Source organism: Artemia franciscana, chromosome 6, assembly GCF_032884065.1.
Source record: "Artemia franciscana chromosome 6, ASM3288406v1, whole genome shotgun sequence".
NCBI lineage: Eukaryota > Metazoa > Arthropoda > Branchiopoda > Anostraca > Artemiidae > Artemia > Artemia franciscana.
This window is the reverse complement of record NC_088868.1, coordinates 24,056,357-24,082,557: the sequence shown is the minus strand read 5'-3', so window position 1 is coordinate 24,082,557 and position 26,201 is coordinate 24,056,357. Positions and strand designations below refer to the sequence as shown.

Here is a 26,201-nt window from a genome sequence, read left to right as displayed (position 1 = left end):
TGATCCAGTGACTTTGGGAAAAATGAGCGTGGGAGGGGGCCTAGGTACCCTCCAATTTGTTTCACTTAAAAGGCGCACTAGAACTTTTGATTTCCGTTAGAATAAGCCCTCTCAAGACATTGTAGACCACTTGGTCGATACAATCACCCCTGGGAAAAAAACACGAAAAAAACAAATAAACACGCATCCGTGATCTGTCTTCTGGCAAAAAATACAAAATTAAACATTTTTGCAGATAGGAGCTTGAAACTTCTACAGTAGGGTTCTCTGATACCCTGAATTTGATGGTGTAATTTTTTTTAGTGAATTTTGGGGGTGTTTCCCCCTATTCTAAAATAAGGCAAATTTTCTCAGGCTCGTAACTTTTTATGGGTAATACTAAACTTGATCAAACTTATATATTTAAAATCAGCATAAAAATGCATTCCTTTTGATATAGCTATTGGTATTAAAATTCCGTTTTTTAGATTTTCGGTTACTATTGAGCCATTAAAACTTAAAACAAACAAAAATTATTCCGTATATGAAAGGGATTGTCCCCTCCTTAACGCCCCGCTGTTTACGCTAAAGTTTTACTCTGTCACAGTTCTACTTTTTAAAACAATAAAAAAAACTTTAGCGTAAAGAGCGAGGCGTTGCGGAGGGGACAACACCTTTCATATACGGAATAATTTCTGTTCGTTTTAAGTTTTAATGTCGCTCCTTACTTGCAGTTAAAAAAACTTTTTTTTTATATTTCATTTCTGGACGTATTTGAATTAAACATGTTTAGATTTTGGCTCACCGCACACGAATAATTAAAATAAAATTTGTATATTATTTTTTTTTTTTTTTTTTGCTAAATGGCTTTCTCATTGTTTTGATCAGACGATTTTGATATTTGAAAATGCAACCAGATTTTTTTATTTTTTTTGTACGAACGTTTTTGTTAGTAATAAACATACGTACCTTACGAATTAACTTACGTAACTAACTTCTATATTTGTGTATTTTTATTACGTATATGAGGGAGTTTACCCCCTCGTCAATACCGAGGGGGCTCTATACACTAAAGCTTAAATTTTATCCCAAATCTTTAAGAATGACCCCTGAATCACAAAGGCCGTAGAATAAATAGTTGAAATTACTAGAAAAACTTTAACGTAAAGAGCAAGGTATTGTGGAGGATACGAACCCCCTTATGTACGTAATGTTTTATGTTCGTTTTAAGTTTTAATACTACTCATTTCTTCCCGGTGAAAACAAAAATTATTTATGTTCTCATTGTTTTTTTTTTAAATAATGCTAGAAAATCCTCCGCCCCCTTCATGGAAATTCTCTTCCTTCAGGATAAATTCCTCCATGAAAAGATTTTCCAATGTAACCCCCTCCCCCCTACCCACCCCCACCCCAACGCGAAAAAGTCCCCTGAAAACGTCTGTACACTTCATAATAACCATTACTATATGTAAACAATGGTCAAAGTTTGTAACTTGCAGCCCCTCCCCAGGGATTGTGGGGGATCAAGTCGTTCCCAAAGACATAGTTATTAGGTTTTCGACTAAGTTGAACAGAATGGCTATCTCAAAATTTTGATCCGGTGACTTTGGAAAAAATGTGCGTGTGAGGGGGCCTAGGTGCCCTCCGATATTTTTGGACACTTAAAAAGGCACTAGAACTTTTAATTTCCGTTAGAATGAGCCCTCTCGCGACATTCTAGGGCTACTGCGTCAATACGATCAACCCTGGGAAAAAAAAACAACTAAATACGCATCCATGATCTGTCTTCTGGGAAAAAATACAAAATTCCATATTTTTGTGGATAGGAGCTTAAAACTTCTACAGTAGGGTTCTCTGATACGCTGAATCTGATGGTGTGATTTTTCTTAAGATTCTATGACTTTTAGAGGGTGTTTCCCCCAATTTTTTTAAATAAGGCAAATTTTTTCAGGATCGTAACTTTTGATGGGTAAGACTAAACTTGATGAAACTTATATATTTAAAACCAGCATTAAAATGTGATTCTTTTGATGTAACTATTGGTGTCATAATTCCGTTTTTTAGAGTTTTGGTTACTATTGATCCGGGTCGCTCCTTACTACAGTTCGTTACCACGAACTGTTTGACTAGCAATACAGTCAATAATTGAGGCAGAAATTTATGGAAGAACAAAAAATGCGAACAAAAGTGGAAAGTTTGAAATAGGAACATTTTGAAAGTAATTTTGGCTGTGTAAATTTGGGATGCCCGAAGATAGACCTAAAATTTGGTACGTCTCTGATAAGCTTGAAACTTATAAACCATACAGATGGGCCAGGTCCTCAATGAAGATAAATCATATTGAAGTTTGTTTGTATCGATAGATGAAATGACACCTGAAATCGGGAGCAACTTTTGCTTTTTGTGATTGGTCCTAAACTTACAGCGTGTTGTACACAGCGAAAGAAGACCTCATAAAGACAAAAATGATTAGCAACAATTTGTTATATTGATTCTTAACGCTCAAAATAGGCCCATGTTTGTTTTATCTCTGGTCACTCCAAGCGACCAAGCTTCCAAGCGACCAAGCTTCTAAGCGACTGGACACATACACTAGGCAAAATTAACGGAAGAATAGGAAATATATTGAAAAAAAAGTTCGTATTGATATTTGACGCAAATAAATTGGGCTAACATTGTTTTTCCACCGATCGGTATGAAACCTTCGTTGTAAGTAGACCGGCCAAGGGGACTTAATGGAGGCAACACATGCTGGAAGAAATATTTGGTTGTATCTATTTGTAAAATAAAAGTTCATTAATTTTTAACCGATCCACTTGAAAATTCCAGGGTGTATAAACAGGGCCAAGGGGGCCTCAATTCAAGACAAAAAATTTACGAAATAAGTCTGGTTCCATTGACTCGCAGTGTCCTTTTTTTCTTAAGAAAATAAAACAGAACTCTTTCATATGCTAATTAAAAAAATCCACAAAAAGAAGTTTTAAGAAAAATAAAGAGCCATATTAAAACCTATAAATTGGGAGGAATAGGGCTACCGATGCCTATATTTCTGCTCGATTTAGGTTTCATATGGTTATTTATTTTTCTATGCAAAAAAGTCTGTTTTATATTTTTGGGGGGGTTTTATTCGTTTTTAATTAAAATAATTTTATTAGTAGTTGGTATTAAGAAAATGTGTGAAAAATTTCTCTGTGAAAAATAATATATTAGAAAAATTAAAATATTAGACTTAAGTTTGAATTTTGGATGAAATTTCCGATCTATAGTATTTTTTGTAACAACATTTGCTATTGTTTTACTAGAAAAATTGAGATGGATAGGAAGGGAGACGATTTACACGATGTTATTCGTGTAAATTGGAAATCTATGTAACTTTTGGTCTACTATATGTCTGAAACATCCTGACTTTCATCCTGCACACACTTTTGAATATAACCGTACCTTAACCAGGGTTGTTAATGGCCAAAATATTTGGGGGACGGGGGTAGAGCGATGAATTTTACCGACTGGTTTCTATCAATAATTAGCACAATGTCCATTTTGAATACGATACGTAAAATCACTGCACGAGTCGGTAAAACCGCTACATTTACCGACCAAGCTTAAGATTTTGGTAAATCTCATGTCACTATTTCCATGTTCTTTATTTAACCAAATGGAAAATTATGGCACCATCTGTAAAATCACGGCAGGAGTCAGTAAAACTGCTGCGTTTACCGACCAAGTTCGAGATTTCTGTAGATGACATGTCAGTATTTTCGTGGTCTTTATTTAACCGAACAAAAAGTTTTGGTGGCGTCGGAAAAATCGTGGCGCTTCGTGCCACGATTTTACCGACTCATTTTTTTACTGAGTGCCCAAAAAAATTGGAGGGTTGGGAGTGTTATGCGTCCCTCCCCCCATACGTGACGTCCCTGATATTAACCCACCTCTTTACTAAAAGAATGCGTTTATATTACATTTTGTTATAGCCATTTGTTTGCTTGAATCAGTGTATATCGAGGTCATTATTAAAAAAGGTCCTGTTATGCTGTCCTTAAAAAAAATAGTTATGTCACGAGTCAGTAGAAATAGTTTTGTTTTCTTTTTTTTCTTAATCGAGGTTCCCTGTGTACCGAAATTTTTATTGAAATGTGTAAGCTACATGGGCAAAAATTATGAAGCAGGTCAGTACAAATGAATTTTAACTTTTCGTGCCAAGATTCAATATAGGATAATCCGATTTTTCTTTCAAGATTTGCACATCTTTTCCCTTTAAATAAAATAAAAAACAAGTTATCCCCTTCCTCTCAATGAACCAAAAGTTTTCGTTCGATCCTCACAAGTTGTTTTCGAACTGGTCCCCCCAGTATCCGGCGAAAATTTCAAATCGATCTACCAACTTACTCGGAGATATTGCAAGTAGTGTACACTATTTTGATAACTTGAGTACATCTGGTTTCTTTTAGTCAACGTCGCTAATTCACCAGGAATGGATTTAGTCCACCAGGGGCTCATAGTACAAAATATTTTGAATAATCAAGAGGCCAAAAAAATTTCCTCTCCAACTGCCTCCTCCTAAAATTTAAGATTTGAGGTACATTTGAGCCCAACCAGCAATCCTGGTAAGTTTCAAATTTCAATTCCTAAAGCTGTTTCCAAGGTATTGTAGACACCCCGTTTTGATCACCTAGCAGCACAAAGTGCCCCTTGATTTACCTCGCTATTTTACCGTGATTAGAGAGTAGATCACAAAAGGGCTTAAAACGCAAAAACGTTCGGGTTGATCAGAGAGAAAATCGGCCGTTTTCAATATATGCAGACGCGCTATTGATTTGCTATATGACAGTGGCTTTTGATTTGCCTCGCTGCTTAATCGTTAATAGATCTTAAGTCCCATAGCAGCTTATAGTACAGCAAAAACGTTTAGGCTGACCAAAGACAAACCATATTTAGTCCCTCCTCTCAAACTAATTTCTAATCCCCCTGCCCATTCCCATTCCTGCTTCAACGCTGCCTTAAAGTTTCTGCACCATCCCAAGAGTCGTCCCCGAGATATAGCAAATATAATCTAGATGCAAATAGTGTCCATTGTCTTAGCTCTATGATCTCTCTTAAGTCATAATTCGACATCCGTTTGCCTTCCCCTAACAACCTCTGAAAGTCTCAACTTGATTCCCCAAGCACCTCCAGAGTCATCGCAGATGCGTTATTTTGATAACATGACAGCCCATAGTGTCTTCCGATTTAGCTCGCTGCTTTAGCGTGCTAAGATTTATAAGTCGTATAGCAGGTTTTATTTCAAATATGTTTTGTTGGATGGGAGACAAAAATCGTTTAGCACCTTCCACCAGAAAAATCGAAGTCCCTTTTCATAGCCACTCCCCCCCTTCTTCTTTCTCCCATACGTGCCCGAAAATTTCAAGCCGTCTCCAAGGCGTTCCCAAGACATTGCAGATATGCTATTTCTATGATATGAGAACACATAGTATTTTTTATTTACTCCCCCCCTCCTCTCAAACAGTCACCAATTTTTTAACTTGATACTAAAAGCCATTCCCAGGATATTACAGATAATTTAAAAATTCGGTCACAGATAATATGTCTTTTGATTTACTCAGGTACACAAGTCGTTTCCACAGTATGGTCTCGGAATACTCCGGGATTCTTGGCCAAGAACAATCGTTAAGACCTACTTGCTGATCAGACAACGAAGACCAAACATAGCCGCTATCTGTAAATAGTGGTTGATTTACATAATTTAGGGTCATTACCCCTGGGAGATGTTGGCATCGTAGGCACATCCATTAGATCTTTGAACCTTTCAACAAAATAAAAACCTCATTTATCCAATATTGTAGGGGTAACAGGGGGTAAGCGGCAGAAAAGAATGCAGGAAGGAGGCTGGTTGACCTCTAATCACTTTTGGCTGTTAAAAAAAAAAATAAAAAAACGCTAAAACTTTCAACTTCGAATCGTATAAGCCTCTCTCTAGGTTCTAAGACTACCCCTTACATACGAACTTGCCCAGAAAATTTTCTTGTACCATTTTCTGGCCCTTTGTTAGGCCCCATTTTGCAGGGGAACCAATATTTTTGTCTGTTCTTCCTTCTACAGTAGGGTATTCTTAGCACAATGATTTTAGGAAGACGAGATTATCGTAAAAAAAGCTTTTGGGCTCCATGGTTTGAGTGGAATTAATGCCCCGAAAAACTTTCGACTACTATTATTAAAACAGAGGTTTCAACATTTTTATCAGATGTATTGACAGTGAAAGAGTCTTGGGAGGAGGCTGGCTGCTCTCCAAGTACTTTCAAGTCTAAAAAAGGATACTAGAACTTTCAATTTCAAATTGCAACCTTTCGATACGAAGTGGCCTCGAACAGACAAATAATCGAACAGACATGAAAGGCAGTTGTGTCTTTACTTAGGCAGTGCTACAGAGGATGGGGGAGCCCTTTTGAAGACTAGAAATTACACAGAGATTGTATTTCACCATTAAATATGATACTTCTATTATTATAAGTGTGTGTGGCGAATATTATTAGTTTTCTAGGTTATTCCTTCTTTCTTTTGTTGATGTAGTTACGAGATCCAAAAGTTGTCATCCATGACTATACACAGGTATTCACATAGGGAAGAGGGTGATGGCGCAGCCCCCAGCTAGGAACAATCATGGTTTTAATAAATATTCCAAGATATTCTATAGGCATTTATAAAGGTCTTGTAATTGTCTCGTAATTCACTTGTTCTGTAATCTTCTTATGACACACGTCTTTTAAACTGAATTCCTTCAATAAACAAATTTCCGCTTATACCCAATTTTATTTTGTCATCAGAATTTCAGCAAAGCTTGATGAGAGGTATTTAATAAGGTCCTAGTTGACTTTCAAGAGTTTTGGACCAATGCACTTTTTATTGGGAATTAGGGTCTCCTAATTCTAGCCATTAGAATATTTACCAAAAGGGTCATCAATTATCAACGAAACATACAAAGATGTAACATTGAAAGTCTTATCACTTTTTTTCTTTTTTTTATCACAGCATTAATTTCCACTTTTCGTCTGAAAAGTCCCTAAATTACAATTGTCAGGTAATTTACTTGTTCTGTAATCTTCTTATGACACACGTCTTTTAAACTGAATTCCCCTCAGTAAACAAATTTCTTTTTTGGCTCAGCCTCCTCCCTAAATCTTATGGCTTTCACCGTCTCCTCCATAACATCAAATGTTTTCTACAAAATTATTAATCGCTTTTTTTTTACTTCAACTTTTAAAATAATCAATTTCTTGAATTAGCTAAAATTACATTCAGGCTCGGACACGTGCTGCGCATGGATGATTCCAGTATCCCCAAATCTACATTTTTCTGGTTACCTGAATGCACCCTTAGCAGAGGAAGACCCAAAAATACACTCCGTCGCACCTACAACAACGACCTACGGCACCTTCACGCCTCAATATAGCCGAAGTGTGAAGATATCGTCGCAGCCGCAAGTTTCATAGACGACTGGAGACTCTTCTTGGACGCCCTTGGAACCTCTGGAAGCACAGGAGGATCTAAAATCTAAGGTAAGGACATTCAGGTAAAACATTTACAGCTAAATCAGGCTGTTTCCGCTCAACGCCACTGTTCAAAATGCATCTCGTTTTTAGTAAAGCACAAATGGCATTCAAGTCGTTTAGATAGTTCGGAAGGTGAGAAGGGTTTGTCCTACTTTCACTGATTTAGACCTCATTTGTAAGCCTTGATTAACCTTATAATATTATTTGGTTGTTGTGCTATGGTTGGTGTTATGACAAAAAAAACACACTACACAAAACGTTTTCAGTAAAGTACAGAATGGGTGAGGGGCAGCTAGTCCTTATTAGTAGTGGCTTATAAGCCATAGTTAGTATTGTATTAAGGGTTCGCATTTTTGCTGTTGTTGATATTCCAGCCAATGAGAAACACGCTGATCAAAATACAAGTCGCTTTGGTACAAAAAAAATAACGCTCTTGTCTTCAGAAGGTTTAAGGGAGCGGTAGTCCTACTCTCATTTGCAGTAATTTAGAGGTTTTGAATGGATTGGGAGGGTGGAGAAGCAAACGTAGCTGTGTTGGCCCCAGGCAGCTTGGTGCTACAGAGAGTTGTTAGTAGTAGTAGTAGTAGCAATATATATATATATATATATATATATATATATATATATATATATATATATATATATATATATATATATATATATATATATATATATATATATATATATATATATATATATATATATATATATATATATATATATATATATATATATATATATATATATATATATATATACTGACTGATTGTATCTCAAACAGTAAGCTGTACGAATAATATGGTTCAATCCCACTTTCAAGGGCTATAATAACAGAATGGTTGAGATGGCTAAGACGCATACGGCCGATGAAGAATGACAGATTGTCAAACACAGTCCTTGTTTGCCAACTGTTTAGGGTCAAACGAAAAGTAGGTCTTCTCCGAATGAGGTGGGAGGACGCCTGAAAACTTCTTGGGAGTGTGTAAAAGTTTATTAGGAGGGTCAAAGAATTCGTTGACTATAAAAGAAAGGAAGTAATACCTGGTTTCATCTTTAGGTAGACCAAAGAATGTGTACTTTGGAAACTTTAGCGAGTCATTTCCGCATACAAAACATTTCCTTTTGCTCTTCAATAATTTACTTTCTGTGTTTCTTACTAAAGGCGGAACTGAAGTACTCGGTAACTGTAAAGGTAAATAAAAATTAATTTCTACTAAAATATTTAGACCACACTCTACAAACAGTAACATTGACATTTTCGGTTCAGTCCTAATAATAAAAAAGCAAAAGATACATTAAACACAAAACAAGTAGAAATAAGGTCAAATATTATAGGAACAGCGTAAAGAAAAGTTTTTGCGCGGCCACTCATGATTGGGGCTAATCTTCTTTAGGAGGAAAAAGAATTCAAGGGCCTTGGGAGCCCCATCAAATTTGTCGGTAACCACACTCGTTCTAGCCCACACCACATCCAGATTAGTCGATGGTGGTGTTGGAGTCACATGTTTCGTATGGGCAATGACAGGCTCCTCCTTGATTTCTGGGCCTGGGTCCAAACCGGTATTATACGACTTGGACAGCAGAAAGCGACGCTTGATCGATGCCATGAGAAGGATGCTACACTTGCCGGAACATCTTTGGAAGACCTGTGGCCGAAAACTCTTCAGATGTCGTCTTGGAGAGGCATCATTGTCGCCTGTGTGCGACACTAGACTGGAGGAACTAGTATTGGAGGAACTAGACTAAGATAAGCATGCAATAAACGAGCAGGAAGAGCCATCGGAAGTATTTGGAAGCAACTACAGAAACAAATTAGAGTAATCGTAATTGACAATAACAGTTCAGAGGATGTGGATCTAATTTTCTTTTTCTATGAGAATGTTTCTGTTTCAATAGAAACTGAATATGTTGGTTTTCATTTTCAACATCATACCAGTTGGAGCAAGCCTATCTCAATATCGGCAAAGCTAGCAATGTCTCCTATCTATAAATGCGTAGAGCTATTCCTTGTCTTGTTCTTAGAGGTGATCCACTAAGCTTTCCTTTGAAGGTTTAGTTCGCTTTAGGAGTCAACAGATTGTTAATGTTTGAATTTTGACGGATGAAAATCTTCGTCGAATTCAACTAATTAATTTTGCTTATTTATTTTCACGGTTATAAATGGCAACACTGACGAAAATGTGGTAATGACCTAATAACTTCACAATGTTGAAAAGAAATAAAAAACTAAGAAAAGCGTAGTTTTCAGATATGAATGGGTATAGTAGGCCAAAGAATGTTTTTATTTTGATATTCTTTGTAGCCTACTTTATACGTACTATCTGAACGCTTGGAAAAACAGGCATGCTATAAAGAAAGAAAGGGTATTCTCGACGGGAAAAACGCCACGGCCATTTGAAATTAAGTATCTACTTGACAGCAGTAGCTTTTTATATATCTCTAATGAATGTGTATGTCGTGTTCTGATAATCTATGGCCAAGGGTTTGATACGATTGGAGAGAAAAAAAATAGTCACGCATCCTTGAACATCCTTCTCAAAAAGTATAAAATTTCGTGCATTTTTGAGTAGGGCTTGGAACCATCAAATTATGATTGTCAATTATTTGTACTAGATGGCGTAACTTTTGCTTTGTTTTGCAATTGGTATACTATTGACAAGGGTACTTACAGTGCTTATACTTTGTTTACAGTTCGTTACCACGATCTGTTTGATTGTATTCAGAAAACCGTACTGCGTTCTCTCCATCTGAAATAATTTCGTGCATACGCAATAGAATATTTTTGATTAATTCGTAATTTAAAAGCATTTTTTGGCTTTGGAAAATTAACAAAAAGTTGAATTACTATAACATATGTTATAAAATAAAAATACAATAGAAATAAATAATTTCTGAGACTACACTGGCTAATCATGACAAGACACAAAATCGCAAAGAAAAGAAGAACAGCGAGGACAATAAACAGCCAGTGAAAAAATTGAAAATTATGCAAATATTTCGGTCAAGACTTCCACTTGACCGTCCTCAGTGCAGAATAAACGGATAAAAAAAAAAAGCTTAAAACAAAACGCAAAACTAAAATATGATTACCCTTTCTCAGTAATGGTGAAAAATTTTTTTTTCTTTTTTTAAGGTTTTACTGTAAAAAATGTTGAGTTTTTGAAATTGTATTACTGAAAAATTAATTATGGCCTGAAACTTCATTTTCAAACTTTTACACACATGCTCCTCCTCAAAACAATATTATGCTAAAAACTCACTTTATAACGGTTTAGTTTGAATTTAACTGTGCTTATGATTCATAAAGCAGCTGTTTTAGTATTTTCAGGAACAGTCAGAAGCTATCAAAAATAAACATTGTTCTAGCTTTTGAATTTAGTTGCCCTTAAAAAGGGCACCTCAATTGTTGAACTATATGATAATAGATAGTTTTAGCTTTCAGTAAATAATTAATTCTTCTTTCTTAATTGCAGCAGAGATAATGGTAATTTAAAAAAAAAGGTGAAAGTGTTTTGTGCTCACGTTTATCACTATTTACCCTTGATTGCTCAGCATTGTTTCAGAGTTTCTTACAAGTCAGAAAAGAGCGTTTAATCATCTTTAATTTTAACAAAAAAGCTAGCTTTTCTTTTTCTGTCAGTAAACATTGTTTTATTTCAGTAAATTTTGAGATAGCCAGACTATCTCATAGTTCTGCCATTATTCTCATTCTCATTATTCTGCCAGTAGGAGTCCGGTCAGTGTTATTTCAAGATTGATTTTAAACACGAAACGAAGTAGTTCAGATTCTTTAATATAATTATAAGCTCATATAATCTATACGGAAAGGGTTTATATTGACAAAATTTGTGACATGATACAACGTTTAAATTTGAATTCGACGGCTAAAAACCATGGAATAACGCGGTTGCCTGTATAGCTTTAGCTTAGACTAAAACATGGAGAGGACAGAAGTTCAGCAGAATGTGTGCAAAGAGAGAGAAAAATCAAGAAATAAAAGCTCAGAAAAAGTAGCTTAAAAACTGTGGCATTGTCATATGATTGGACGATATACTAGAAATTAAATTATGATTGCACCATGCTGGATGCCTCGAACGCATAAATACTAATTACATGTTGTTAATTCACTAATTACATGCTAAATACATAAATTAACTGTTTGTTAATTACTAGTTTTACATGAATTTCCCGTTGAATGAAAAGCAAGCCTCTGCTATTCCACGGGCGAGAATAGATGAAAATGTAGAGAGGGAAGAACAAATTTTTCCCTTGTATGGGGGAGGGTGTTTTTTTACTTTTTTTCAGAAAAACTGACAAAGAAATTGGAAATACCAGAAAAAATGTCCTTAGTTTATTTACTTTTTGTTTTAGACATTTTCGCATTTAATGTGCATATCAGCACACGGGAAGGTCAAGAAACATTTTCTGCTTTCTCAAAGACAGCCTGGGGACTCCTTTAAAAGTTTTGAGAATGAAACTCTAGAGTATTTAACATTGATCCATTTGGTTACAAGAAGGTACGTTTCAAGACACCGAAGAATTTTTTCACATAAAAGGCGTATCTGACAGTCAAATCAGATCTGACGAACTTCAGTATATTTTTCCAAATTTTTCATAAACGTAGTCCTTTAACACAAAAGAAGGGATAAGACTCCGTTGTCAGTCAACATCAATGGTGGAGATATAAGAATACATTCTATTCTTTCTTCCAGCGCTAAATTACAATAAAAAATCAGTGCTAATGTTTACTTAATTGACACGGAATATCCAATGACTAGACACATGGGTAAAGAAGAAAGAGGGTTAATTTTTGAAATAAAATACAATTAGGCAACACTGCTAAACTTTTTGGCTTTCTACTTTCTGGATACTTTTTAAGACTAAGAAAACTGGAAACTACAGGCTACTGCTTGCTATATTAATACTTTATCAGGGTTACATTTCTTTTATTGAGTGAAGAACGGAGATTGTTATCAAACATCACCAAGAAGTTATTTTTGGACACCCGAAAGACTTCTGGCCTCTGGCCTTCTCGGCTTCTGGCCTTCTCGCACCAAAACTGTCCAAACGCAAAATCTAATTCTGATTACAAGCTAGTAGGCTATTCCTGTGACATTTTAGCTTCCTAGCCTGATCCTATCCATGTTAGGAGAAAACAGAGGAATTTCGAACCAGCACATTTACAAGAGCAGGTTCTTTGATTAAAAAAACAAACAAACAAATAAGATAAAATGCACAGTCTTCATGAAACCCAGTTTTCATGTTGTGCATTTTTCACGGTATGGCACCCGATCTAGCCTCTGTAGGGAAATGATCCCCAAAGTTTCGTCATGTCATCAACATATCTACTCGAACGGGTTTCTGAATTTCAGCAAAGCTTGATGAGAGGTATTTAATGATGTCCTAGTTGCCTTTCAAGAGTTTTGGACCAATTCACTTTTTATTGGGAATCAGGGTCTCCTAATTCTAGCCATTAGAATATTTACCAAAAGGGTCATCAATTATCAACGAAACGTACTAAGAAAGCCTTACACATTAAGACATTGAAAGCCTTATCACTTCTTTTTTTCTTTTTTTTATCACAGAGTTAATTTCCACTTTTCGTCTGAAAAAGTTCCTAAATTGTTTCGTCATCAAATTTACCTGTATAGAACACCAGATCCAACACCAAATTGGTGGGAAATCAGAACCAGGCTCATGATTGTGTGTCTTTATAGGATCTGCACATCTCGCGACATTTATAGGGGAGTATGAATATAGATCGTGTATACATGTGTATGGGATATTATTCCATACAACACTATGACTCGGCCATTTTGCTTAAGATATCAAAGTTAAATTTGTCAGTTTCAAAGGTTCCATCCCCATTTATCGGTCCATTTCATTCTAGATTGCACCATTGTTCGATCCATAATATGAAAAAAAAAATAATTGAAAGTAAGGAGTAACTTAAAAGTAAAAAACAGATATTATTCCGTATATGAAGGAGTTGCCCTCTCCTCAATACCTTGCTCTCCGTGCTTCACTTTTGAGCATTTTTAAAAAAGATTCCTATCCTAATTCAACGGCCCTTGTGTTCCAGGAGTCGCTCTTGAAAATTGGGACAGTCAAACTTTATCGTGAAGAACAAGGTATTGAGGAGGGGACAACCCCTTCATATACGGAATAATTTCTGTTCTTTTTTATTTTTAATGTTACTCCTTACTTTCAGTTGAAAAAAACTCGTTTTTTATTTAATTTCTGATCATTTTTCCAATAATACCGGTAAATCTGGCTCCCTGTCCATGAAAAATTCCTCTTCTCACGGGAAACTCCTCCTTGGAAAGTTCTTCCCATGTAAAATACTTCCCCCAATAAAATTTCTTCCTGACAATTCCATCCTCGCTGAAAATTCGCCAACACCCCTTCGTAAAAATTCTTGCAGAAGATTCAGTCTGAAAAATTCTCTGTGGCATACTTGCATTTGAAAGAGACTTTAAGTTCTGACTACTCCAGAAACCCCCCTTGCGTGGAAATTGTTTCCTGGAAATCCAAACACGCGTCCCTCGGACCATTCCCCCGGAACATCTCCACATGCAAAAGTGAATAGGTGAAGACAGAGTAATACAAATAAAAAGAATTTCGTATAGGAATTCTGTCAAATCTTCCATGTGTAAAATTTCCCCAGGAAAGTTGACCCCCGAATATTTCCCTGCACATGGAAAAATATCCCCATGGAAACCCATGCCAAGCACAAAATATCTCCTCCCTCGAACAATGTCTGCATACTTTCCAATAACAAATGCTATACGTAAACGATGGGCAAATTTTTGAACTTAAAGACCTATCCCAAGGGGCTGGGGGAGTACGGGTCATGTTATTCCCAAGGGTATAATTTTTTGGATTTTTTAACTATGCTAAACAAAATGGCTATCTCAAAATTTTGATCGAACGATTTCGGGAAAAAAGGGGGCGTTGGAGGGGGGCTAGATTCCCTCCAAATTTTTTGGTCAGTTTAAAACAGCTCTAGGGCTTTTTAATTCATTTCAAATGAGGCCTCTTCCAATGTTCTAGGACCATCGATTCGACACGATCACCTCTGGGGAAAAGAAAACAAAACAAATTTCTTCTGGCAGAAAATGCATAATTCCATATTTTTGCAAATAGGAGCTTGAAACCTCTACAGTAGGGTTCTCTGATACGCTGAATCTGATGGTGTGAGGGTTTTGCCTTCATACCATCTATTAGGGGGGTTTCCCCCTTGTTCAAAAATCAGCCAAAATTTTTCATGTTCGTAGCCTTTTAAGAGTAACACTAAGCTTAATGAATCTTATATATTGGAATCAGTATAATAAGCCAATTCTTCTGATATATTGAGATTAAAATTCCGTGTTTTAGAGTTTCGTTTACTATTGAGCTGTGTCGCGCACCTTACTTACAGTTCGTTACCACCAACTGTTTGATAAAAACATTGAAAAGAAATGAAAAACAAACGTATATTAGATATAAAACAAGTTTCTTTCGAATCAAGAGTGGCTTTGAAACTTAAAAGTTTCAGAAACCTTTGTAAATTCCTAACCCCCCCCATACCCACTCTTTATATACAGTGTTATAAATATCGCCACGTGGTAATTAGAAATGTTTTGTTCGGCCTTTGCTGTTCAAAATATTTGAACGGAAAATTTTCTTGCGTGGAGCCAATCATTGTTGTTTTAGCATCTGCCACCTAATAAGGAGCGAACCATTGTTGTTTTAGCATTTGCCACCTAATAAGGAGCGAATCATTGTTGTTTTACCATCTGCCACCTAATAAGGAGCGAACCACTGCCCATATCAACCAAAGTTTATAATACAAACTTAACAAAAAAAAAACATTTCCCGTGGTGATTATCATCCAGTTGAAGCTAATCGCAGAAAGATACACATCTTTCTTAAGATTCAATACACATTTTTTTAAGATTCAACCAAACAGCAATTTTAAATTACAAAAAAAATCTGAGAATTTTGAAACAGCGACTTATACCCCTTAATTTATTACGTCAACTCAAAATATAAGAACACGAGAGAAATTTCCATTCTTAAGATATAGCACCCAATTCTTGAGGGTATCCCAATCAAATTTTTGCATGGGTAGCACTCATCTGCCTCCTTTAAGATAGCATTGATTCATAATGCAATGTGCAACAATAATACACTATGCTAACCCAGTCTCCCCCCCCAAAAAAAAAAATTGGCTTGTTTTAGGCTCCTTTGAATCTTCTCTTTCTTCCTTTTTCACTATGGGTGGTCGCAGTGAATCATTAATCCTAGAATAGTAAGGCTTATTTGAATGGAAACTAAGATACCTCGCTCTTTACTCTAAAGTTTTTTAGTTCTTTTAAACAAGCTCCTTGTTGTTCTAATTAAACGACCCTTGTGTTTCAGAAGCCATAGTTAAAGAATTGGAACAAAATTCAAACTTTAGCGTAAAATCTGTTGAGGAGGAGGCAACCCCCTTCATATACGTAATAATTTCTGTTCGTTTTATTTTTTGATGTTGCTCCTTACTTTCAGTCGACAAAACTTGTTTGTTAATTTAATTTCTGATCGTTTTTTAAAATAATGCCAAGAAATCTGGCTCCACCTCCATCGATATATACCCTCCCCATGAAAATAATTTCTATAAAATTGAATCCCAGTGAAAATTTACCCAGGACAATTACCCTTAAAAACTCCACGCGTAAAATTGAGACGGAAAAGAGAAAGCAAGACATATAAGAAATTCTTAGCAAATTCACCTAGTGTAAAATCAAATATAAAAAACTGTTTTTTTTTTTTTTAAACTGAAAATAAGGAGCAACATTAAAACTTAAAACAAACAGAAATTATTCCCCTCCTCAATGCCCCACTCTTTACGCTAAAGTTTTTTATTGTTTTAAAAAGTAGATTTGTGAGAAAGAGTCAAACTTGAGCGTAAAGATCGGGGCGTTAAGGGCCCTTTTTCATATACGGAATAATTTCTGAGGGGGTCCAGTTGCCCTCCAATTTCTTTGGCTACTTAAAAAGGCCACTAGAAGTTTTAATTTTATTTACGAACATTTTTATTAGTAATAAATATACGTAACTTAGAAATTAACTTACGTAACAAACTTCTATATTCGTATATTTTTATTCCGTATATAAGGGGATTTGCCCCCTTGTCAATACCTTGCTCTCTACGCTAAGTTCGAATTTTGTTCCAATCTTTAAGAATGACCCCCAAATCACAAGGGCCGTTTAATTAGAATAAATAGCTGTTTTGACATTACTAAAATACTTTAGCGTAAAGAACGAGGGATTGAGAAGGGGACGAACCCCCTTATATGCGTAATAGTTTCAGTTGGTTTAAGTTTTAATGTTGCTCCTTATTTTCAGTAGGAAAAAACTTGTTTTTTCCATTTAATTTCTCTTTTTTTTAACTAGACAGAAAAATCCAGCTCCCCCTTCACGGAAACTCTCTTCCCCCATGAAAAATTCCTCCATGGAAAGATCCTCCCACGTAACCACTCCCCCCACCTCCCTGTCAGAGAAAATCCTCCTGAAAACATCTGTATACTTCCCAATAACCAATATTATATGTAAACAATGGGCAAAATTCATAACTTGCAGCCCTTCCACCGGGGAATGCAGGGGATTAAGTCGTCCTCAAAGACATAGTTATTATAATTTTCGACTATGCTGAACAAAATGGTTATATCGAAATTTTGATCCGGTGCCCTTAGGAAAAATGAGCGTGGGAGGGGGCCTACTTGCCCTCCGATTTTTGTTCACTTAAAAAGGGCACTAGAGCTTTCAATTTCTGTTCAAATGAGCCCTCTAGTGATATTCTAGGGGCACTGGATCGATACGATCACCCCTGGGAAAAAGAAAAAAAAACAACAACAAAACAAATAAAGACGGATCTGTGATCCTTCTTCTGGCCAAAAATACAAAATTCCACATTTGTGAAGATAGGAGCTTGAAAACTCTAAAGTAGGGTTCTCTGTTACGCTGAATCTGATGGTATAATTATTATTGAGGTTCTATGACTTTCAGGGGATGTTTCCCCCTTTTTTCAAAAATTAGGCAAATTTTCTCAGGCAGGTAACTTTTGATGGTTGAAACTAAACTTGAGGAAACTTATATATTGAAAATCAGTATAAAAATTTGATTCTTTTGATGTATCTATTAATATCAAAATCCCCATTTACAGAGTTTTGGTTACTATTGAGCCGGGTCACTCCTTAATTACAGTTCGTTACCACGAACTGTTTGATTTCCCCTGAAAATTCACCCTCTGGAAACTTCCCTCTCCAATGAGAATTCTCTCGAGTAAAAAACCACAGAAAAAAATTTGCCCCCCCCCCCCGCCCAAAAATGTATGCACACCTCCCAATAACAGATACTATGCGCAAACAATAGACAAATTTTATATCTTAAAGACCTTTCCCCTGGAGCTGTGTGGGGGGGGGGGTCATGTTATATCCAAGGAATGGCTATTGGATCTTTCAACTATAATGAACAAAATAGCTATCTTATATTTTTTATCGGACGATTTTGGGAAAGAAGGGGCGGAGGAAAGGGCCCAGTTGTCCTCCAATATTTTTGGCCACTTTAAAAAGGCACTAGAACTTTTAATTTTCGTTTGAATAAGACCTCTCACAGTATTCTAGGACTATTGGATCGTTACGATCAGCCCTGGGGAAAAAAATAAACAAACACGCATCCGTGATCTTTCTTCTGGCAAAAAATACAAAATTCCACATTTTTACAGATAAGCTTGAAACCTCTACTGTTTTCTGATACGCTGAGTATGATGGTGTTATGTTCATTAATATTCTATCACTTTTAAGTGGTGTTTCTCCCTTTTTCGAAAACAAGGCACATTTTCTCAGACTCGTAGCCGTTAACGGGTAAGACTAAACTTAATGAAACTTATATATTTGAAATCAGCATACTAAGCCGATTCTCTTGATATATCTATTGGTATCAGAATTTGGTTTTTAGATTTTCGGTCGCTATTGAGCCGAGTCGTTCTTTACTTACAGTTCGTTACCACGGACTGTTTGATAGTGCCCTTTATAAGTTACAAAAATAGATTATGGCACTAAAATCCAGTTTTCTACCATTTTTTCCTGCTGAAGATCACTTTTTGATAAGACCGAAATGCTGGCGGACGCAATGGCGCAATACAATTGCTTCCCCAATTATTTAATATTATACATTCCGTGCTCCTTGACTGTCCAGATATGAAACCCTTTTGCCCCCCTCCAATGAAAATACTGGAGATTTACCCCTTGAAATAGCCAGTCATGGTTGAAAACCTGTAAACGATAGGTTACAGTCCCCCATCTTGAAAACTAAGGCAAATGAGATTTAGTGTGATCAGTTCAATTTAGTATCTCCTCTTCTTTTCTTGTTTATTTCCAAGTCGTACGGAACCAGAGCGTATAGATCACCGTCATATGGCTCATTTGAACATAAACTAAAAGCTAGGGCGTTATTTTTATTTTCTGTAAGAGATCATACTTCAACAAAGTGCCATTTTTTCCACAAAACAACAATTTTGGACCTAACTGGGCCAAAATACTGCAATTAAAAATTCTGAGATGGAATGGAAAGTTTGATGGTTAAAAACCCTTAGCTCGAGGTTTGCAACTTCCGCATTTGAAGGGGGCTGCCCCTTCCTAAGGCCCCCGACTCTTTACCCTAAAACTTTGACTTGTTCCACTAATTCTTTTAGAGCAACTGTTTAAGTTGGAATAAGTAATATTTTAATAGTACTATAAAATTTAACGTAAAGGGTGGGAGGTTTAGCAAGAAGCATCCCCCTTCATTTACGGAATAATTTTAGTTTGTTTTAAGTTTCAATTTCGCTCTTCACCTTTACCTGAAAAACTTACTCTTTTAATTTTTATTTATATATGTTATATCGCATTTATATATGATTTATGTATGTTTTATGGCAGAAGTGCAAATTACTATCCATGGATTGAAGAAATTGAGTTAGAAAATGGACGTATAAAACGGACAAGTATTGTAAAGTATCCTGGTGTCATGGTAGATGAATGCCTAAGTTTTAAACATCATATTGCATTTACAAGTACTAAATTAGCCAAAAATATTGAAATTCTGCAAAAGCTGAAGAATATTTCCCCAAAAAGGTTATTGGAATGTTATTTTCTTTTCTATTATTCATCTGTAGTTGTTGTACTGTGTTACAGTTTGGTCGTCGACGTTCACTAGCCATTTATATCTCCTCCGTGTGTTACAAAATAAAGCTGTAAGAGTTTTGACAAATGATTTGTCCCAGAATCCGGTAAGAATCAAAACTATTACCATTTTTTGATTTGGTCAAATTTTAAGTACATTTTAAGTACATTTAAGTACATTTTAAGTACATTTAAGTTCATCTGTAGTTGTTGTACTGTGTTACAGTTTGGTCGTCGACGTTCACTAGCCATTTATATCTCCTCCGTGTGTTACAAAATAAAGCTGTAAGAGTTTTGACAAATGATTTGTCCCAGAATCCGGTAAGAATCAAAACTATTACCATTTTTTGGTTTGGTCAAATTTTAAGTACATTTTAAGTACATTTAAGTACATTTTAAGTACATTTAAGTTCATCTGTATTTGTTGTACTGTGTTACAGTTTGGTCGTCGACGTTCACTAGCCATTTATATCTCCTCCGTGTGTTACAAAATAAAGCTGTAAGAGTTTTGACAAATGATTTGTCCCAGAATCCGGTAAGAATCAAAACTATTACCATTTTTTGATTTGGTTTTTAAGTACATTTAAGTACATTTTAAGTACATTTAAGTTCATCTGTATTTGTTGTACTGTGTTACAGTTTGGTCGTCGACGTTCACTAGCCATTTATATCTCCTCCATGTGTTACAACATAAAGCTGTAAGAGTTTTGACAAATAATTTGTCCCAGAATCCGGTAAGAATCAAAACTATTACCATTTTTTGGTTTGGTTTTTAAGTACATTTAAGTACATTTTAAGTACATTTAAGTTCATCTGTATTTGTTGTACTGTGTTACAGTTTGGTCGTCGACGTTCACTAGCCATTTATATCCCCTCCGTGTGTTACAAAATAAAGCTGTAAGAGTTTTGACAAATGATTTGTCCCAGAATCCGGTAAGAATCAAAACTATTACCATTTTTTGGTTTGGTCAAATTTTAAGTACATTTTTTATGTATATTTTTTTTCTAATTTGTTATCTGCGTGTTTTTTGGAATTGTATAAAGAAAGAGAACACAGTTATGAAACTAGAAATGTTGAAATGGTTAGGACGCCGATTCCAATTACTATCAGATCTAGGTTTTCTATTAGATATATTGGCCCTGAAATCTGGAACAGGCTTTTGGCGGAAGTAAAAGGTAAGAAGGCCCTTGAGGAATTTTGTGCTTCTTTCTGAAGTATTTGTTTTAACCAGTATTGTAAGTATGGGATTCCTTTCAGTTTCTTATAAATATATTATATTTAGGATTGTTGATTAAATTTTTGTAGGAGTGGGAGAAGGGAGGAGGAGTCAGAGCTTTTGTTGTCGTTTGTTTTATTTTTCCAAGGAAATGTATTAGTAGTTGAAGTGGTCTTTTTTTTGGGTCGTCCCAAACACGCTAATATGCATCGGGACCTATTTTGATAGTTAGAGGTAATGTTTAGTTTGTTAGTATTATATGGAGATTCGTTGGAGAATATAATATGTTGGATATTTGTTATACGGAAAATTTTGTGTCTTTTTTTGTAACCCATTTGTTAATAAAAAAAAATATGCATAAATTTTTTACTGAAAACGGCTCCATATTTTCTGGATTTTTTTTTACTTGGGTTTTTTTGTAAGGTATCTCGGGGTTTTCTGGCCTGAAATAAAACGGTCTAGATAGATCACAAGTTTGAGAAAATTCGAGCCTTAATTTTTGAAAAAAAAGTTTAAATGAGTATTGTCATATTTATGAGCACATTTCAAGAGCATAAGTACGTCATTTCCGCATCAAGAGTGGTCGTATCCTTTTTAGTATCCATGACGCTTACAAAATTACCCATGAAACATAGCTAAGTATAAAACACCAAGAGCAATGAGTCTATTTACAAAAGATAATTTTCAGTAGTTTCATAATACGTAGAAGAAAAAACCATAAATTAACAATCGGTCAAAATGAACAAAATGGATCATCAAACAAGAGAAAATTAAGAGGACGAGCTGAGAAATGTAAATACAAAACGGGTGAAAATGAACAACCTAGACCATCAATTGCGACAAGACCTATCCAAGCAGCTAAGACAAAAAGCATTGACAAAATAATGATAAACAGAAATGATAAACTAAGTGATGATACACAAAAATGCAGAACTAAGAAATATACCTTTAAAGATAAGCGGCACCGAAAATTACAATGAGTCAAAAACAAAAGTGAAGTACAAAGAAATACGCAGTTGAAAGACAAGTGACAACGAGGATCAGAACAAATTAATAATGAAAGTGAAGAACAAAGAAGACATTTCAAGCTGCTTCATAATGCCTAGAGGACAGAAATATAAATTAACAATTGCTCAAAATGAGCGAACTGGACCACAAATAAGACAGGATCAAGACGACGACTTGAAAAATTTGAACTCATGGGTGAAAATGAACAACCTAGGCCATAAAATGTGACAAGACCAATCCGAGCAGCTAAGGCAAAGGGTATTGAAAAAATGTCTGAAGTAATGATAGACGAAAATGAAGAGCAAAGATATGTGTAGTTAGAATACTTGCGAATATGATAATTATAACAAGCCAAAAACGAAATTGAAGAACAATGAAAAAACTAAAATCGAGAATTACAACGAATCAAAAACAGAAGTGAAAAACAGAAAAATATGTAGTTACAAGACAAGCGACGACGAGGATAAGAACGAATCAAAAACTAAATTAACAATGAAGTAATACATGGTTAGAAGTTAATCGGCAACGATAATTACAAGCGACAGCGAGAATAAAAACCGTGTCAAAAATGAAAATGAAGAACAAAGAATTTTCTGGTTAGCAGAGACCAAAAGTAAGTATCAGAAGATATGCGACAGTGAGAACAAATAAATATGCGATTAGAAGGTTAGCGACAACGAGAATTATAAGTGATAACGAGAAACAGAACGTGTCAAGAATGAAAATGAAGAACAAAAAATAGTGCGGTTAGGAGGTATGCGAAAGCGAGTATCAGACTCTGTAAAAAATGAAAGTGAAGAACAAAAAATTGCGCTGTTAGAAGGCAAGTGACAGCGGTAATCAAAAAGAGTCAAAAACGAAAGTGAAGAAGAACGAAATTTCACGTTAAAAGAAAAACACAATCGCAATCTTCGACGCCAGCCAACTGTTGTGTGAAACCCAGCACAAACCTAAAAAGATGCCGTAAACTACACGATTGTTGATTACAAGTCATTGGGACGAAAGTTGTATGTATTCAATGTGGAGTCCTCCATTTTTCCCGAGGAAAGAGTCGCCAACAAAGGCGATTTATTTGGAGCCTGCTCCTGCTTGCTTGGTCTAGTTGCACTGCCACCTCCATAGTTGCCAAAAGAACTGGTTTGGCCTTTTTAGGACCTCACTTGTTCTCTAAATAGTTCCATAAACAAAACCGAAACTTCGACTCATGTTTTGCTTTAGCTTCATTCAACGAAAGCGATGATTATCAATAGCTGTAATGTTTTCAGGTACAAAGTGGCTGGCCAAATTTGTGACAACATCAATTTAGCTGGAGGTAATTTTGAACCACCTCCATATGCCCAAATGTACTTTTTAAACTCCGATGACAACTGCACAACAACAAATAATGCTACAAGACCAGTCAGAGGAGAAAAAAATATATCTGTTAAAATAATTTGTTTGTGACTTTCATCCGCTTTTACTATTTGAAAGACTATATAAAGACAAAGAACCGGCAGAGTCGCGGTTGCAACTAATTTTAGTGACTGGCAACCAATGAAAAACGCTTCTCTTTCAGGATACTGCTTACGTGTATGTTTTTGTTTGTGGCTAAGTTAATAATTGCTGCTTTCAGGTAGGACTTTATCTAATTTCAAACAGTGCGTGGTAAAGAACTGTAGTAAGGAGCGACCCGGCTCATTAGTAACCAAAACTCTAAAAACGGGATTTTGATACCAATAGTTGCATCAAAAGAATCGTATTTTAATGTTTGTTTAAATACATAAGTTTCATCAAGTTTAGTTTTACCCATCAAAAGTTACGAGCCAGAGAAAATTTGCCTTATGTAAGAAAATAGAGGGAAACACCCCCTAAAAGTCATAAAAACTTAACGATCACACTTAAAAATCACACCATCAGATTCAGCGCATCAGAGAGCCTTACTGTAGAAGTTTCAAGCTCCCATCTACAAAAATGAGGAATTTTGTATTTTTCGTCTAAAGAAAGATCACAGATGCGTGTTTTTTTTTTGTTGTTTTTTCTTACCAGGGATGGTCGTATCGACCCAGTGGTCCTAGAATTTTACAAGAGGGCTCATTCTAACGGAAATGAAAAGTTCTAGTGCCCTGTTTAAGTGACCAAAAAAAATTTGAGGGCACCTAGGCCCCCTCCCAAGCTAATTTTTTCCCAAAGTCACTGGATTCAAATTCTGAGTTAGCCATTTTATTCAACATAGTCGAAAAACCCTATGTCTTTTGGGATGACTTGCTCCCGCACTGTATCTGTGGGAGGGACTAAGTTACAAACTTTGACCAGTGCTTACATATAGTAATGGTTATTGGGAAGTGTACAAACGTTTTCAGGGGGATTTTTTGGTTGGTGGGGAGGGGGTTATGTGGGGTGAACTTTCCATGGAGGAATTTGTCAAGGGGGAAGAAAATCTCCATGAAGGGGGCGCAGGATTTTCTAGCATTATTTTTAAAAAATGCAAAAATAAATATGAAAAAGTTTTTTCAAACCGAAAGTAAGGAGCACCATTAAAACTTAAAACGAACAGAAATTATTACGCATATGAGGGGTTCACCCTCCTCCTAGTACCTCGCTCTTTACACTTAAGTATTTTTAGTAATTTCAACTATTTATTCTACGACCTTTGTTATTCAGGGGTCATTCTTAAGGAATTGGGACGAAATTTAAGCTTTAGTGTAAAGAGAGAGGTACTGACGAGGGGGAGAACCCCCTCATATACGTCATAAAAACATACGAATATAGAAGTTCGTTACGTAAACTAATTGGTAAGTTACGTATATCTTTTACTAATAAAAAAGTTCGTAAGAAATTAAAAGTTCTAGTTGTCTTTTTAAGTAACAAAAACTTGGAGGGCAACTAAAGCTCCTCCCCAGCTCCTTTTTTTCTCCAAATTATTCAATCAAAACTATGAGAAAGCCATTTAGCCAAAAAATGAATATGCAAATTTCGTTTTGATTATTCATCTGCGGAGAGCCAAAATGAAAACAGGCATTAATTCAAAAACGTCCAGAAATTAAATAAAAAAACAAGTTTTTTTTTAACTGAAAGTAAGGAGCGACATCAAAACTTAAAACGAACAGAGATTACGCCGTATATGAAAGGGGCTGTTCCCTCCTCAACGTCCCGCTCTTTACGCTAAAGTTTTCTAATGTTTTAAAAAGTAGAGGTGAGAGAAAGGGTCAAACTTTAGCGTAAAGAGCGGGGCGTGGATGAGGGAACAGCCCCTTTCATATACGGAGTAATTTCTGTTCGTTTTAAGTTTTAATGTCGCTCCTTACTTTCAGTTTAAAAAATTGGTTTTTTTTTATTCAATCTATTTAAATGAACAGACTTAAAGACCATTTGATTCAAGTCAGCTTTATTCACCTCCGACAAAACGGGTTGAATTACATTTGTTAGTTGTATTATTGATTTGAGCAGAATATAGTAGGTTGGAATGGCTATTGAGCCAGACAGGTTTGGGTTAAACTGGGGTTGGGTCAAATGGTTGGTTTAATTAAGTTAAAAGAGGGATGAATTGCACAGAAGGTGATTAGAACGGGGTTTGAAACAAATAGAGGTTCAGTTGTACAATGATTAAATTACATAAGAGGTTGAGTTGAATGAGGGCTGAGCTGAATGTGGTTGAGTTGCACGGATATTATTTTGAGGGAGAGTAGAATTGAATGGGGGTTGAGTTCCACAAGGGTCAAGTTTTACGGGGTTCTACTACACGAGGGCTCAATAAAACGGGGTTCGAGTTGCATGAGGGTTCAGTTGCACGGGGGTTTAGTCGCACGAAGGTTCAGTTAAACGGGAGTTGAGCTTGATGTGGGTTCAGTTAAACTGGGTTTCAGTTGCACAGGGATGAGTTGCATGAGGGATCAATTACAAAGGGGTTTAGTAGTACGAAGATTTAGTTACACAAGGGTTCAGTTGCATTGGGGCACAGTTAAACGGAGGTTCACCTGTAACACAGGGGTTCGGTTGCACTTGGGGTCAGATAAACGGTGGTTTAGTAAAGGGGGCTCAGTTGTTGGTGAACCTATAAAATATTTTATGTTCTGAGAATATTTTTAATTAATATAAAAAAAAAGCCTAGGGCATGACCCAAAAATAGATACCAAGTTATATATAACAACTATATAAACAACAGATAATTGTTTTTAAGTTGCTTAAAAGTTGCTTAAGTTGCTTAAGTTGCTTAAGTTGCTTAAGTTGCTTAAGTTGCTTTTAAGATGCTTTTAAGTTGAACTTTGGCATTTCTTGAAGCAACCTGT

General features: G+C 35.8%; 2 protein-coding genes across 4 annotated transcripts in view; one reads left to right on the top strand and one right to left on the bottom strand.

Moving 5' to 3' along the window:
- Positions 1–26,201, bottom strand: part of LOC136028222 (uncharacterized) — a 208,269-nt gene that overhangs the window by 43,212 nt on the left and 138,856 nt on the right. For 2 of the 3 annotated variants that reach the window (XM_065705943.1, XM_065705944.1), the window contains exon 2: positions 8,565–8,707. In XM_065705943.1, coding sequence (XP_065562015.1) covers positions 8,565–8,707 — 143 coding nt within the window. Of the gene's footprint in view, positions 1–8,564; positions 8,708–21,298; positions 21,326–26,201 lie in introns of those variants that run through there. The other variant, XM_065705945.1, reaches the window with a different exon arrangement.
- LOC136028221 (tumor necrosis factor receptor superfamily member 16-like) overlaps positions 23,347–26,201 on the top strand; it is a 118,265-nt gene continuing 115,410 nt past the window's right edge. The window contains exon 1 of the mRNA XM_065705942.1: positions 23,347–23,505. Coding sequence (XP_065562014.1) covers positions 23,470–23,505 — 36 coding nt within the window. The 5' untranslated portion in view covers positions 23,347–23,469. The remainder of the gene's footprint in view (positions 23,506–26,201) is intronic.